The 13,994-nt window shown below is 38.9% G+C and overlaps 2 protein-coding genes across 2 annotated transcripts in view; both read right to left on the bottom strand.

The window, feature by feature from the left end:
• The window catches only part of Octalpha2R (alpha2-adrenergic-like octopamine receptor), a 483,262-nt gene that overhangs the window by 191,681 nt on the left and 277,587 nt on the right, over nt 1-13,994 (bottom strand). The gene's annotated exons all lie outside the window — the stretch shown is intronic.
• Nucleotides 9,515-11,462, bottom strand: LOC140225202 (uncharacterized). Its single transcript, XM_072303135.1, has one exon. It carries the CDS (start codon nt 10,992-10,994, stop codon nt 9,609-9,611), a length of 1,386 nt encoding a protein of 461 aa, XP_072159236.1. The 5' UTR covers nt 10,995-11,462; the 3' UTR covers nt 9,515-9,608.

The following is a 13,994-nucleotide window of genomic DNA, read 5'->3' as shown; positions in this document are numbered from 1 at the left end:
TTAGCCGCACAACTTCACTTAACCGTACAACTTCACTTAACCGCACAACTTCACTGAACCGCACAACTTCCCTGAACCGCACAACTTCACTTAACCGCACAAGTTCACTTAACCGCACAACTTCACTTAACCGCACAAGTCCCTTTTAACCGCACAAGTCCACTTAACCGGCAAGTTCACTTAACGGCACAAGTTCACTTTACCGCACAAGTTCGGTTATACGAACCGAAAATTCAGTTTGACAAACCGAAAGTTCAGTTTAACGAACCGCATTAGTTGGGATGATATGGAACACCGAACTTCGGTGCGTAGGGCTGAACTTTTTTTTCGGTGTAGAAATCGAGGGCTAACAAACAATACAGCCTGACTGGCGATTTTGGCAAAAAAGGCTTAGCGACTTTGCCGCATTCTACAATCTAAAATAAACAAGCTGATGATTTAGGTTTTTTTCCAATACTGTATGGCAGCGCTTCAATAACGGTGTGATGTATGAAAAAAATGCATATCTGATCTTAAAATGACAGAAATGACGAAGATTTTCTCTTCGTCCTGCAAAATCGTCAGTTTGCAGATAGGCAGCGTTTTCGTTAGCGTTCCTAATGTTAATCATAGAATAAAAACTTCACGACCATACGGCTCAGCGTATTCTCCCGAAACAGAGGAATTTTGGCGACTATGCTCCGGGCTGCGCGCTATGCTCGACGTACACTTGTTTGCTGGGAGCCAAGCAGAGCAATTAGAGCTCACATAGGATCAGATGCTGGATTTTGATGATGTAGGCTTTAAATTGCAAAGGAGGTATTCTCACGTCGCGTGAAAAAGCAAGATTAATGGTTACCATTACACTCGACGTTGCCACCCTTTTCCAGAATCGTCTTTTTCTCCATCAAAGCGAGTGATTGTATTACTTGAATTTCATACTCTAAAACCTGGAGTGAAAATATGGAGAGAGTAGAGCAACTTGTATCTTTTTACTGATGGAAAGTTGTGCCATTTCTTGATTCTTCTGAGAATTTTAGGCTATCATAAAGCACTCGCGGTCGTTACTAAAAAACCGCTCCCAACTTCGTAGATGGTTCTTCGGAAGTTCATGTCAACCCATACATGAGAAAATACTCTGGACATACCATCTACTCTCGCTTTCTATTCTAGATCAATGCAGTTTGTGGCTTTTTCGAATCATCATATATTTTGACCTAAAATTAGCTCTGAAGTTATTTTAGCGTTACATGATTAACTGCCCAATTACATGTTTGATTATGATTTCATTGATTATTTGCAAAGGAGTTAACGATTGGGTGAAGTTGCCTGTCCATTGACTTACTCGCGACCGTAAATGCATCATATCAGCCTAGTTTTCACGTCCAATAAAAACAACCCACAAACGGCCATACTCTCTCCATATAATTATCCAAGAAAAAGCATCCTTTCTCGAACAATAGAACCTAACTTCATACCGCTGTAGCAAAATTTTCACTTGCAAACGGCGCTTTCATTAAGAAAAAATTATGCGTCTCTAAATAAAAATTCCTCTGACTTTTCCTCTGTTCACACGAAAAAATCGATGAAATTTTAAAGAAAGGTTGTAGTATCAAATTTCTGTAAAAATGTATTTTTTAAATTATAATTATAATTTTTATCATAGTATTATAATTTTTTTTTTTTTTTGGACACACGGTTCCTGTCGATTTCATTCATTATCACCGATTATGAATTTAGTCCTCGGCGCCTCACTTATTATGAACTAATTAAAAGTTTTGTCGGTAAGAAGCGTTGTAAAAGCTCCTCGGCTTTGCAACAAGCCACAGGAATTTAAAATCTGTTCATTAGTGGGGAAACGCAAATGAGTTTTGCAAAACATGCTCCACTGAAAAGTTGAAAACGGCAGTATCGCGTCCAAATAATGACGTGATCAAGACACTGCACTGGCGGTCATCTTGGTCACATATTAATTCAGCCAATAAACAAGTAAGATATGGTATTAAGGCGTCTTCAAGGCACTCACAATTTAATTTCAGCGGGCACGAACTTTGAACGTGCAAAAATCGTACGGGCGCATTCAATATCCTAGTCTCATCCAGGGTACATGAAATCCGTCAAGGCGGTTCGTGCAACTATTGCGGCTCTAAGATGTTGCACAGTATCAGATGAAATTGAAGGCGCTCTAGGGAACGTGATTTTCTTCGCATTGTTCAAAACGCCGAGTTTCCTTTGTCAGTTCGAGTCATTTGTTTTGCGTCGAATTTTTGGTTTTTTGATCATTCATTTGTATTCATTCCTCTAACGCACATACGTACGCACGCACGTACATAAAATAGTCCCTTGTGTATAGTGACGTATTTCACCAATGTAGGAACTGTTTGCCTCCCTTAATTTTAAATCTGAATTGTTGTTTATACACCCATCTTCCAAATTCTTTGTAAAGACGTTAATAGCCTAGGATGCTGAATGTCTATAAATAAAATAAATAACTAACTAACTGTATCGTATCTCAGCACGTAATGAGACATTAATCGTGTGCACACGTTTTATCCGATGGCGCACATTATAATCCACTAAATGTAGCATTAACATGTAAGTAAGTTGCAAACTACTCTATCGTCAGTACATTCAGCTTTACTTATTGGTCATTGACATTGTGTATAATGATTGGATTAGTAGTTCACAATACAGTATGGAAAAAAAGAGAGAAAAAACTAAATGTTGTCTTGCCCAATGTAGCAATGCATGTGTGAGAGAGAAATGCACACAGAATGGGGTATTTTTAGAAGAAACTTGGCGTTTTTAAATAATGCGAAGAAAATCAAGTTCGTCAGTGCGCCTTCAATTTCAGCTGATACTGTGCAACACTTTAGTGCCGGAATAGTTGCTCGAAGCGCCTTGACGGATTTCGCGTGCCTCGAATGATGGTGGGATATTGAGAGCGCCCGTACCGTTAGACTTTTTATTTTGAAAAATCCCTTTAAACTTGAAACTGCGAAAACCAATGTTTCTTTAGTTTAGGTTAGGTAGTTTAGGTTCCGCCGTAGAGACAAAAAAGAAACTCGGCGATTATTGGTATATCCCTTTTCAAAGATTATTACCGATAGGTGGAGGCGGTAGCTTACGATTTTTGAGAGGATAAAATGGGTCACTAACAATGAACGAATTTTGACTTCCAAATAAATTTTGCCAAAAGTAAATGACAGGAAGAACACGATGCTCGCAATTAAGACGCGAAAAAATAACTCAGAGACCGAGAAATACGCATTTTAAAAAGGAAGATTTTCCCGAAAATTTGAAACGCCCCGATTTTGCGCCAAACCAAATGAAAATCAAACATGGGTTTCAACGACTTCCGTCGGATGTCTTTCTACTCCTCATTGATAAAAACAATAGGAAATCCGAAAAATATTCAGAATCAAAAAATCGCATCCAATTCATGTTATCTCTACACTTTGAAATACGTTCTAATTAAACAAACATCAGTAAAAAATAAGAGCAGACAGCGATTTGACTGCCGCATTACATCACTTCCATCATCATTCCGCCATTCCAGCGAGTTTGAAATTCCTTCAATTCTTTTTTGGACTCTTTAAAAACGAACATGCACGGAATTTTGGCTCCAAAAATACGCAATGAATCACCACGTTTTCTACTCACCTGATACTTTCAGATTATTAAATGGATCACATTTACCAAAAAGGAACCAGCGCAATTTCTGTGTTGTAAAAATGTAGCTTCTTGATAATTTTCTAAAGAATTCTCCAGAAAAGTTTTTGCTTCTTACCAATGATTTGTTAATGTTAAAAAAAACTTGTTTCAAGTTTAATACTGTACATTTATTTATTTTTTTTTTTTTTAAAAAAAGGAAGAAGTTTGCCTGGTACTTTTTTTCTAAGTGCGATCGTAATAAAAAAAAAAAAAAAAACCCATTCCAAGATTTAGTGACCCATTAGTGAAATAAATGGGAACCGCAGCTCAAAAAAATAAAAAGGAAGATGTCAATACACGCATGGAAAGGGGGCATTACATAATTCTCCAACTTGGCAACCCTTTGATAGGGGTCCCACTTACGTTACACATGGGCAGGAATCAAGTCCACCCTCCCCTTTCTAGCGGTCGTTGTTTATGTGGTCAGTTTTCTTTGTGGTAGAAACCGTAAATAAACACGTTTTTGGCCTCCTTTTTTAAGTGGTGAATGCACTAAGCCACGGCAAGAATGACTTCCGCCCTCCCATCTCGTATAACTTGCGGATTCTTGACTGGGATGCCAAGTTGGTCGCTTTAAGGATTAGTTCGTGCCATAGAGCTTATGGTCTTCTTGGAAGGATTAATTGGGGCTGTTGCAGTTTCTTTTCAATTTCTTTTCGAAAAGGAAGGAAAAACTGACAATGTCTGCGTTTGGGGTTTTTTTTTTTTTCTAACACTTCAAATATCCCGAGAGGGAGGATAATCTTAAGCTTGCCGTCCCTTGAGTCCCATCCCCCTTAGTCCCTAATAAAGCCAACCCCATGTAACCATTGTTTGAGATCATAAAACTCGGGTCACCTGGCCGGGGATCGAACCCAGGACCCCCTGATCATAGAGCAATTAGTGCCTTATCATAGGCACATTAATTTCCTAACTAGCCAATAATAATCCAACACTCTTCCAAACGAAAGAATATTGAGCTCACAAATTGTGTGACGCGCATTAATATTTTGTATGGGATAAAAATTTTCGAGAGCAAAGCCAGAAAAAAATTAGTATGATAAAAACGAAACAAAGAAAAAAGTGATGAATGAAACACAGAAAATGAAATCATGTTGTTGTGGATTAGAGGGTTTTCATATTATGAGCTTTAGACAAATGTTTCATTTTCGTTCTTCTTCAATTTTTGGAATGAATTTAAAAGAGACCAACTACATCTAGTTCGTGGATATAGTAAGAGACTTCCAAGCTATGTTCATATTGTTTAATTTCAGACGAAATTTAAGTTGATCTTTTTGATTTCTTTTTTTTAAACTTTATACATAAATATCGCAACCACTCCTGGAATTAAATGCCTTGAATTAAGCCTACATAAATTAAATTTTCGAGGGTATTACGAAATTTTAATTAGAGACACAACAAAAAAATCTATGCCGAGAGAATGTTAGAAACTCCGATCGGTCTGGCTGTACAAGTCGCTTGACTACGAAGCGGAAAGCTGGAAAAGAATAATGCTGCATAAACCTCATGGTTTGGTAACGTCGCATTTGAAAGGAAAATTCTCTCCACTAGATCAAGATAGGTTTATTGCCCGAGCGAACATTAACCGTCGTTCGAACAGTGTGTTTCAAAAACAGTAGCGCTCTCAAGATTAGGTTGAAAATGGTGTTTACATGTACACCCCGCTGGATATTTTCAGAGAGCGCAGTTTGGTCAATCTCTTCCTCGGAGGCCAGATAGAGGTTGCGTGGGATAAGTTGTAAAATAATTTAAAATTAAAAGATGTTGCCGATGAAAGTGTTATTTATTTTTTCAACCAAGTGGGATATTCCGGTTACGATATTCAATAAGTGCTTAGAGTGTCCTAGAATCACTTTAGAACCTGGTGGCCTTATTTTGATGCCTTTTGCTCTGAACTTATTGGAAATACAAATATTTTAACGACATCATATCTGCTTAAATGGAAACATGAAGGAAGAGGAAATTAAGAAACGAATTATTTTGAGAAGAAAATTGACATACGTCACTTACCCTGACTTATTTTAAACAGGGTTTTTGTTCTAATTGATATTACTCCCATAAATAGCTTTTATTTCTTTAATTACTATCCCGTTTTCTGTTGTTTTCATAGTTATACTAACTTTATTACTAACTTTGGCTGAAAAATTACGATTTATAATCGGTGGCTCATCTTGAGCGTCCATTAATACCACTTTAAAAATCCACCGAAAACTAGTCTGAGTTGCAAACGAGTGCTTCGAAAATTAGATAAGCCAACGAGACTTGAGCGCGCGGTGTGCAACTTCGGAGAGGAAACTGACGTAAATATGATCTGCTGCGGATCGAATCACCCCTGTTACGAAGTTTTGTTGACTTGCTCAACACTTCCGTGTCTATAAGGGTATTACATTCATTAATAATAATGAGAACTAGGGGGCGCGGGGGCGGGGGCGAGCCAAGTTTGCAGCTTTTAAGCTGAGATTAAAACTTTCGGAACAGCCTGTGCGCTGAATACAATAATCCTGAGCTTTCTTCCAGTCTGTCATCATTCAAATGAAAATGCTTCTGTACGCACTAGGAAGTGGTCTAACGGCCCCGCACGGTTTAGTTAACTGCGGTGAATAGTGAATAGACCTACGAAAACGGTGAATTATACTGTTCTGATTCATTTGTTTCACTGAAAGAAGGTCTATTCGGGTTAGTCTAATAACGTGTAAAAAATGTGTCGGTTCGTCGTTTTTATCATGAAAGAACGTAACCACATCTCAGGGTTGCCAAATTTCCCTTCGAAAATTGAATTTTTACCGAGGGAATCTTGGGCATTTCTAATGGAAAAAATCCCTGGGTTTTCTTCTGATCTCAATGCAAAAATCAGAAAAATGTTTAAAACAAATTTAACGGGTACATCATTGTTAAAAATTGAATTGTTTGAGTTAATTTTGTAACCATGGAATGGAATTATACTTTCCTCCGGGGAACGAAAAATTCGTGTGCTTTGGAAATCATTAAGTTTGATACGGAACCACCTTCATATTTACAAAACACACATTATATTTTCCTTTCATACATTTTTTTTCATCAAATTAAATGAGAATAATCCATGCAAGGTGTGCAAACATTTCAAAATCATGAGCTGAAAAATGCTGACTCCACGAATTTAAATATTAGAATCTAACAGAAGCAGCGTGCAGGCGTACTGCCAGCGCGTAACACGCACAGGCCCCTACAAACCTAAGGGGATACTTCACGCATTGCGCAATGCTGGAAGTATCCACTTAGGTTTGTAGGCGCCGATGCGCGTTTCGCGCTGGGTGCCCGCCTGCCGCACTACAGCGTGCCACGGCGCTTGAAGCAACTATTTCACACCAGAGGTGTTGCACAGTATCATACGAAACTGAAGGCGCTCTAATATATTAGTAATTGCAGGCATCCATCAAAAGTACGGAGCAAGTTTCATCAATTAAAATGAGAATAATCCATACAGGATGTACAAACATTTCAAAATCATGAGTTGAGTAACGCTGACTCCGCCAGATTAAATATTAGAGCCTAACACAAAGCGGAGCGGCGACGCACTGGCGCCTACAAACCTAACAGGGATACTTCACGCATTGCGCAACGCGTGAAGTATCCCTGTTAGGTTTGTAGGCGCCAATGCGTTTCGCGCTGGCTACCCGTCTGCCGCGTCGCAGCGTGCCACGGCGCTTAAAGCAACTATTTCACACCAGAGATATTGCACAGTATCATACGAAACTGAAGGCGCTCTAATATATTAGTAATGGCAGGCATCCATCAAAAGTACGGAGCTTTCCTCGCAAAATAAATCAAGATACTACGGCCCAAAAAGAGAGCAGTATTCCAAAAACTTACTAAGTCCTAGCATCCGTAATTAGTAACGTTTAGCATACACTTTATCGCCTGGCAGTTGCTTAATCGCCATCGGCTATAAAATGCTATAAGAAATTGTGTAGCCGGCTATAGAAGCTATTGGAAATCTTACAGCCGGCTGTAGGTCTATGGTGTTTTGGAACACAGATTCTACTGTCACTTTTTTCCAGGGAAATACGAAGCAATGAATTGGGGCTGAAGCGATGCACGCTGAGCTGGGAGTATGAGACCGAGATCGGTGTGCAATCACCTCATTTCCCGCTTCCCCAATTGAACGCCTGAGGAGATGCACCGCTCACTGGCAGACTTGGCTCTACTCATGTGACGGATTGAAAAGAGGTCCCTTGGTTCGATTTCGTTGGACAAGTTAATCAAATACAGGCACTATGAAAATTTCGCTACGACCAAACTGTGTTATTTGAAGCCTACGATATTAATAATTAATATTTATAATTGGATTGCATTTTGCAATAAGGAACCACTATCTCTGGCTCTTCCATAAAAGTAGCGTTCTGCAAAGGGAAACCAATGGCATATATGCTACTTCTCAAATGAGTCAGAAATAGTGGTTTCTAATTGCAAAATGTGGTCCAATTATGGTTCCTTTCGGTACAGCCGAATTATTAGACCGGCTCGACGGTCATTCGGTCAACCACATTTCTAAAATGTTGCCTCCTCAGTCGTTAATCATCGTTGCTAAAATACCATGAGACAACCTCTCTCTCTAGTTATCACAAAATAGGGTTTGAGGGCTTTTTATATTTTTATAATTATGTTTTTTGGACAAGGATGGGGTTGAAACCAAGACAATCTATTTGTTCTTTGCATAATTTTCCCCATTATCTTGTGTAATCTTTCGTAAAGTATGTATATACTTAAACAATACTACACAAAAAAGCCCGAATAATTCACCTAAACAACACGAAACACGGGTAACGGGTTAATAAGTGTTTTTGAACACGGGTCAAAAAACAATAAACACAAAGCTTGGGACGTTTCAGGGTGGTTTCAACCCCCTCTTTCACCAGAAAACGAAAATACATGAGAAAAATTATAAAAATTAAAATACATAGACCCGCCTTCGGGATAAAAAAAACCCATTGTTTTTGTTTATTTATTTCTTTTTTTTTATCGCGAATGGGGGGTCCAGGAATGTTGATCTATATAATTTTTTAAATATATTTTTGTTTCCTGGTCGAGAAGGGGATTGACACCACCCAAAAACGCCCAGGCTTTGTGTTTATTGGCTTCTAACCTTGGTCACCCGTTTTCTTGTGTTTTTAAGTATATAATTGACTTTCCAATATTTTTCTTTTTATTCATAATCAATACGGTGATAGGTTGAAGAGACATTGGGGCTCGGCTGTGGAGCCTACGCGAGGCTATGTCCCTAAAAAGCGAGTTTCAATTGAGCGAATTTACCTGGAATCGGACGTACCCGAGTTGGCTCCCAAACGTCCGAATCGGCTCCCGTTTGAAAAAGGGTCCCCTCCCCTAAGGGTCGAGTTGGCTCCCGTTAGAAAAAGGGTCCCCTCCCCTAAGGGTCGAGTTGGCTCCCGTTTGAAATGAGTGGCGTGTGCGACGCGCCGCGCGTAAAGCGGCGGACACTAGGTGCGAAATGCATGAGATAAGTCTGAGAAATTAAGAGTGCTGAGGAGAAATCAGTTATCAGCAGTAACACTCACGCCCAAACAATGATTAGGTATTCGGCACTGGACGTTGTCACTTTGAAAAGCAACTGATTATTTTCAATGGAGAAAAAACTTGGAATTTTTTCGATGGAAAAAAGTATAAAATTAAAAAAAAAAAAAACTTTCCCTTCACACTTAATCCAGGCTTAGGACTGGCCAAAGAGTGTAGCGTACTCAAAGGGCGTGTTTAAAAAGTTTTTTTTTTTAATTTTATTTTGTTTGTTTATATCGTCTCTCTCCGGACAATGGGTATTAAAATGTAGGGAATGGAAATGATTAAAAACAGGTTATTAATTTTCACCTGCTACGGCCAATTAGCAGGACTTGTCATTGGAACATGGCCATGGAGTAGGATACTTATAATCGGGAAGGCAGGAATTTAAAAGAGACTCGTTTCACAAATTCGAACCGTGAGTATTCGTAGGTTTTTAATTTCAACATACAACGCTCAATGTACTCCCGTTTCAATCTATTTTTCTTACTTGGTTTTCTCATATTGCATGACTTAAGTTTCGCATATGTATCAATCTGCATATTGATTAGAATTTTACAACAGCAAAATATGTTGGGATGTGACCCTGGGATTTCTTTATTTAACTTGCCGTGAAATGATTCGCAACAATTGGTTGTCGTGTCCTCGTCAATACAAAACTTTGCCCACATCTCCGGAGGAAAAGGGGCATTTTCAGATATGTAATTATCTAATACGTAATCAAAGAATGCGTCGAGTTTCGGCTCATCTGAAGGCTTAATGGCCATTAGTTCCTCCACAAAGAAATCTCGAGCCTCATCGGGCGGAAGTAGAGGCAGTCCGAAAAATAGGCGTAAGATTCTGCCGACGATAGAATCCTTATTTTTAAATTCAATGGTTAAACCTAAACTTTGAATGCGACGCCACCACGACTGCGCAAGGTGAAAACGGCAACCGCGTATTTCGATGTGGAACCAAGTCAATGTTAGCGCACTGTGGATTGATTGCTCAAAGTCGACGAACACAATTTCACAGTTTATCGTAAATTCCGACATTGCTTGAAAGAATAGAGAATAAGTTTCGACTTTTTTATCCGGGAGGAGGCCGTATACAACGGGAATATAAAAAGAGTTCTTCTTAATGAAAATTGTAAAAATTTGATAAAATTGCGGAGGCGCACTTTTGAAAGTTCCGTCTATAAATATTATCACGGCTGATTTCAACGCATCTAGATTTACGGCAGTGGTGAAAATAATTATATTGTTCACTGTGTCATGTAAAAAAACAAACTCTTCACCCGTGGAAGTCTTGGTATGCCCGCTTGATTGAAATCCTCCAAATTTTGTATGTAAGTCTGGCATACTTTTGGGCAATTTGGGAAAAGTTCTAAGCTTTGCTGCGCTCAGATTTTTTCGGAAACGGTCCATATCATTCGCGGTAACTGATGGCCCATCGCTGCACTTCGAGATTTCTTGCCGGATAATTTTCGCAGGCCTTTCTGATATACATTCAGTTGCACGCCTCTTTAAGGTGTTAGATATTTTTTGCCGCAACAATGACCCTTCAGCTTCTGCAGCGTGACCCACGTGATTAGCTTGATCCTCCACTAGAACTCCGTTTTCAAGCTTTATGAAGGCTTTGCACAATCGCTTAACACACTTCCATCGCTCTACATCTCCCGCTAATTTCTTATGAAAACTGAATTTGAAGTTTCTTAATATAATTAATTTTTGCCCTTTTTCACTTAACATTTCACTTAAAATTTCATCCATGTTTGTTTCTCACACAATTTAAAAATTTAAAAAATCTAAAATACATACAAAAGAGAAAACACGCACAAAAAAGGAAACACTGAGCGGTCGTTTCTTTCGGCCTGGACCGCAGTCGAAATACTGGCGACTTACTCTTAATTCACGTCTCACGCAATGTTGTTGACACCTGATGGAGGGAGGGGTGCGTACTAGATAATGCGTGCAGTTGAAGGCGAAGATTATTTTTGATAGGAGAATAGCATCGTAGTTCCCGGCATCGAGTCTGTTATCTTCCCCCTCAATGAAGTGAAGAACGCGCACCTCTCGTTAAGCGTAAATAAACGCACGCTTACGGGAGCCAACTCGACCCACCAAAAAAAGACCAATTTTCAAACGGGAGCCAACTCGACCCATAGGGGAGGGGACCCCCTTTTTCAAACGGGAGCCAACTCGACCCACCTAAAAATGGACGGGAGCCAACTCGGCAACTTCCCCTGGAATCAAGCGTTGCCTAATTTATCACTCATGTTCAATTTCTTAAACAGAAAGCTAAGAAACACTAAAACTTCGAAGACTCTGGTGAGTATATTCTTCATAATATGGGCTGGATTCGCAAAAATGTGAAAGACGTCGAGCAGTTTAGTTCCTTGTTAACTCTTTATTGCATAGCGTTGCATGAAAGCAACACATGTTTGTCAGTTTTATTTTTATGCTGGAGCATTAAATTGAATCAAAGCAAGAAATGATTTTTGGGGAGCATTATAAGTCTGATCTCCTATCTTGAATAAAAACTACAAAAATCGATTCCAACTGACTCTATTGTCGAAAAAATACGGTACAATGTAGATTTTCTCTCCAATATCAATGATAAGCTCATGTAACAAAGGATTAAAAAACTACAACACGGAAGAAAACTAGGCAACGTAAAATGCAATTCGGTCGAATCCGTCGAAATTTCAGCCAAATACTTTGCGTGTGAAGCTGGCCCCTTGAACGGTCGCACTCTTGAGAGAGAGTATTTGAAACTCGCACGATAACTCCTATCGATTAGTGAAAAATATTTCAACGAGGCATTCAAAACCTCACCGTGAATGCACTCTGAAGAGCGGCCATCACAGGGTGCGATGAGAGCACCCCCTCCCCCTCCACCCCCGAACAGTAACGTAGACTACATCAAAGCCCGCGCGAGGAGTGGAGAAGGATGGGGGTTGCGAAAATGGGACCAATGCCCCCTTCGGGCAAACCTGAGCTACAGTTCCGTAGCTCCCTCGATAAAACATTTTAAAATCGTACCTCGTTGGTATTAACATTTATCGACGCGCAGTGGATCACGTCTCTTTTACCTACAGAATTTTCAAGTGTCTGAAATTTGATGAATTTCGTGTTTAAGTGGAAACTACTGAGTGAACTGAACACGAGGATACCCTTGGTTCATAAATTGAACAACTATTGAAGAGGATATGGCGAAATGAACTAATCTGCCAAAATATGTGTGTTTAGGCGCCAAAACTTTCTTTAAATGATCATTTATCGCATCCATTGTTGACTCGTTATTCAATGAGCTAAGGTTTGAGCTCGAGCGTTCCTATGTAGTGAGGAAAAGTGAAAGTATTGCAGAGATCTTTTCCGAGATTCTATAAGACTTCTATGGACAACCTACAAACAATTCAGGAGAAACTAAAAAACAAGCGGGAAAGCTCTAATACGTGGGTATTAGAGAAGCGCTCAGCGGTGAGCGCAATTTTAATGAGTCCCAGATTTAATTTACTACCTATTAACTGAGTATGTTAAAATTTGCAATAATTAAAACATCTAAAATTGTGCTTCCTCCCCCCCCCCCGAAAAAAAAATCCAAGATCCATAAGAAAAATAATGATCCATTACCTAAGTACCGAAATATTAATACATAAAAAATCCTCGATTTCTCATAAAAACAGAGAAAACTATTACGGCTCCAAAAAAATAACTTTTCTAGATCATTTGAAGAAAATGTATCAAAGATGAACGTATCACTTAACGAGGCCAAATTAATTGTTTTAATGATGCCCTAATTGGACACGTAAAAAATATTATAGGTAAATAAATGAACGAAATATAAATATTAATAGGTAAATGATGAGACAATAAACGAAATCAATCAACTGCAACTGATTGTGAGTACTGAAGGTAACTTTTCGCGAATCGAAGGCACCATGTGTCCGCTAGGTTGCAGCACACTACGCTAAAACCTTCTAATGACTCATGATCAGACACAACCTTTCCTATGTTTATTGTTTATGCTCTATGATACTCTGTCTTCGTGATAACAGGATTTCATACAATACAATAATCTAATACGTAATTACGTAAATAGAGAAAGAGAATTCTTACAATACCAGAATTATAACCAGGGTAAACGGAAATTACATTCATTTTTTCCTCCTCATATTATGTTGAGCCTTAGTGAAAAATCTTTCCCACTTTCCTTCCGCAGTTTTCCTTCTGACAGCAAATTGTTAATCATGTTCTCCTGAAATCCTTGCTTTCATTTAGTAGATTCGGAATTTCTCATAAATTTTAGGAATTTAAATGCGTTTACAGAAATTTCTGGCCAACCAAAGGCAGAAGTTGCCTCTACGCCTTAATTTATAAAGGTAACTTACGTTCTGTGTAATTAATAAACCATGCTGGCCCAAATATCTGAAACCCTCTACTGTGATAACATTCGAATCAGTCACTGTTACAGGGACAGTAATATCTTCAATGTAATCTGTAGGGATATTGTAGGTATAGGTATATCGTAACAAGTCAACAGTGAAACTAGCAGACCATGTATCTCGTTTGCGGTGCTTAAAAATCTCCGCTCCCATTTTATTCTTTTGACAGAGAACAAATCATTTTTCCTCCCTGGTTTTCACAGAGTTTTCTTTGCACAGAGAAGAAAAATTGCAGAAGTTTTTATAAATTGATGTTGGTTGGTTTTCCGTGTAAAGAAGAAAGTATGAAAGGAAGTCTACAACGTCGCAAACCGAGATACGGGGT

The sequence above is a fragment of the Bemisia tabaci genome, chromosome 8, assembly GCF_918797505.1.
Source record: "Bemisia tabaci chromosome 8, PGI_BMITA_v3".
NCBI lineage: Eukaryota > Metazoa > Arthropoda > Insecta > Hemiptera > Aleyrodidae > Bemisia > Bemisia tabaci.
This window is presented reverse-complemented; position numbering and strand designations above follow the sequence as displayed.

Coding starts and splice junctions, on each gene's coding strand:
- LOC140225202 (XM_072303135.1), bottom strand. CDS start 10,994: ATGGATGAAATTTTAAGTGAAATGTTAAGTGAAAAAGGGCAAAAATTA.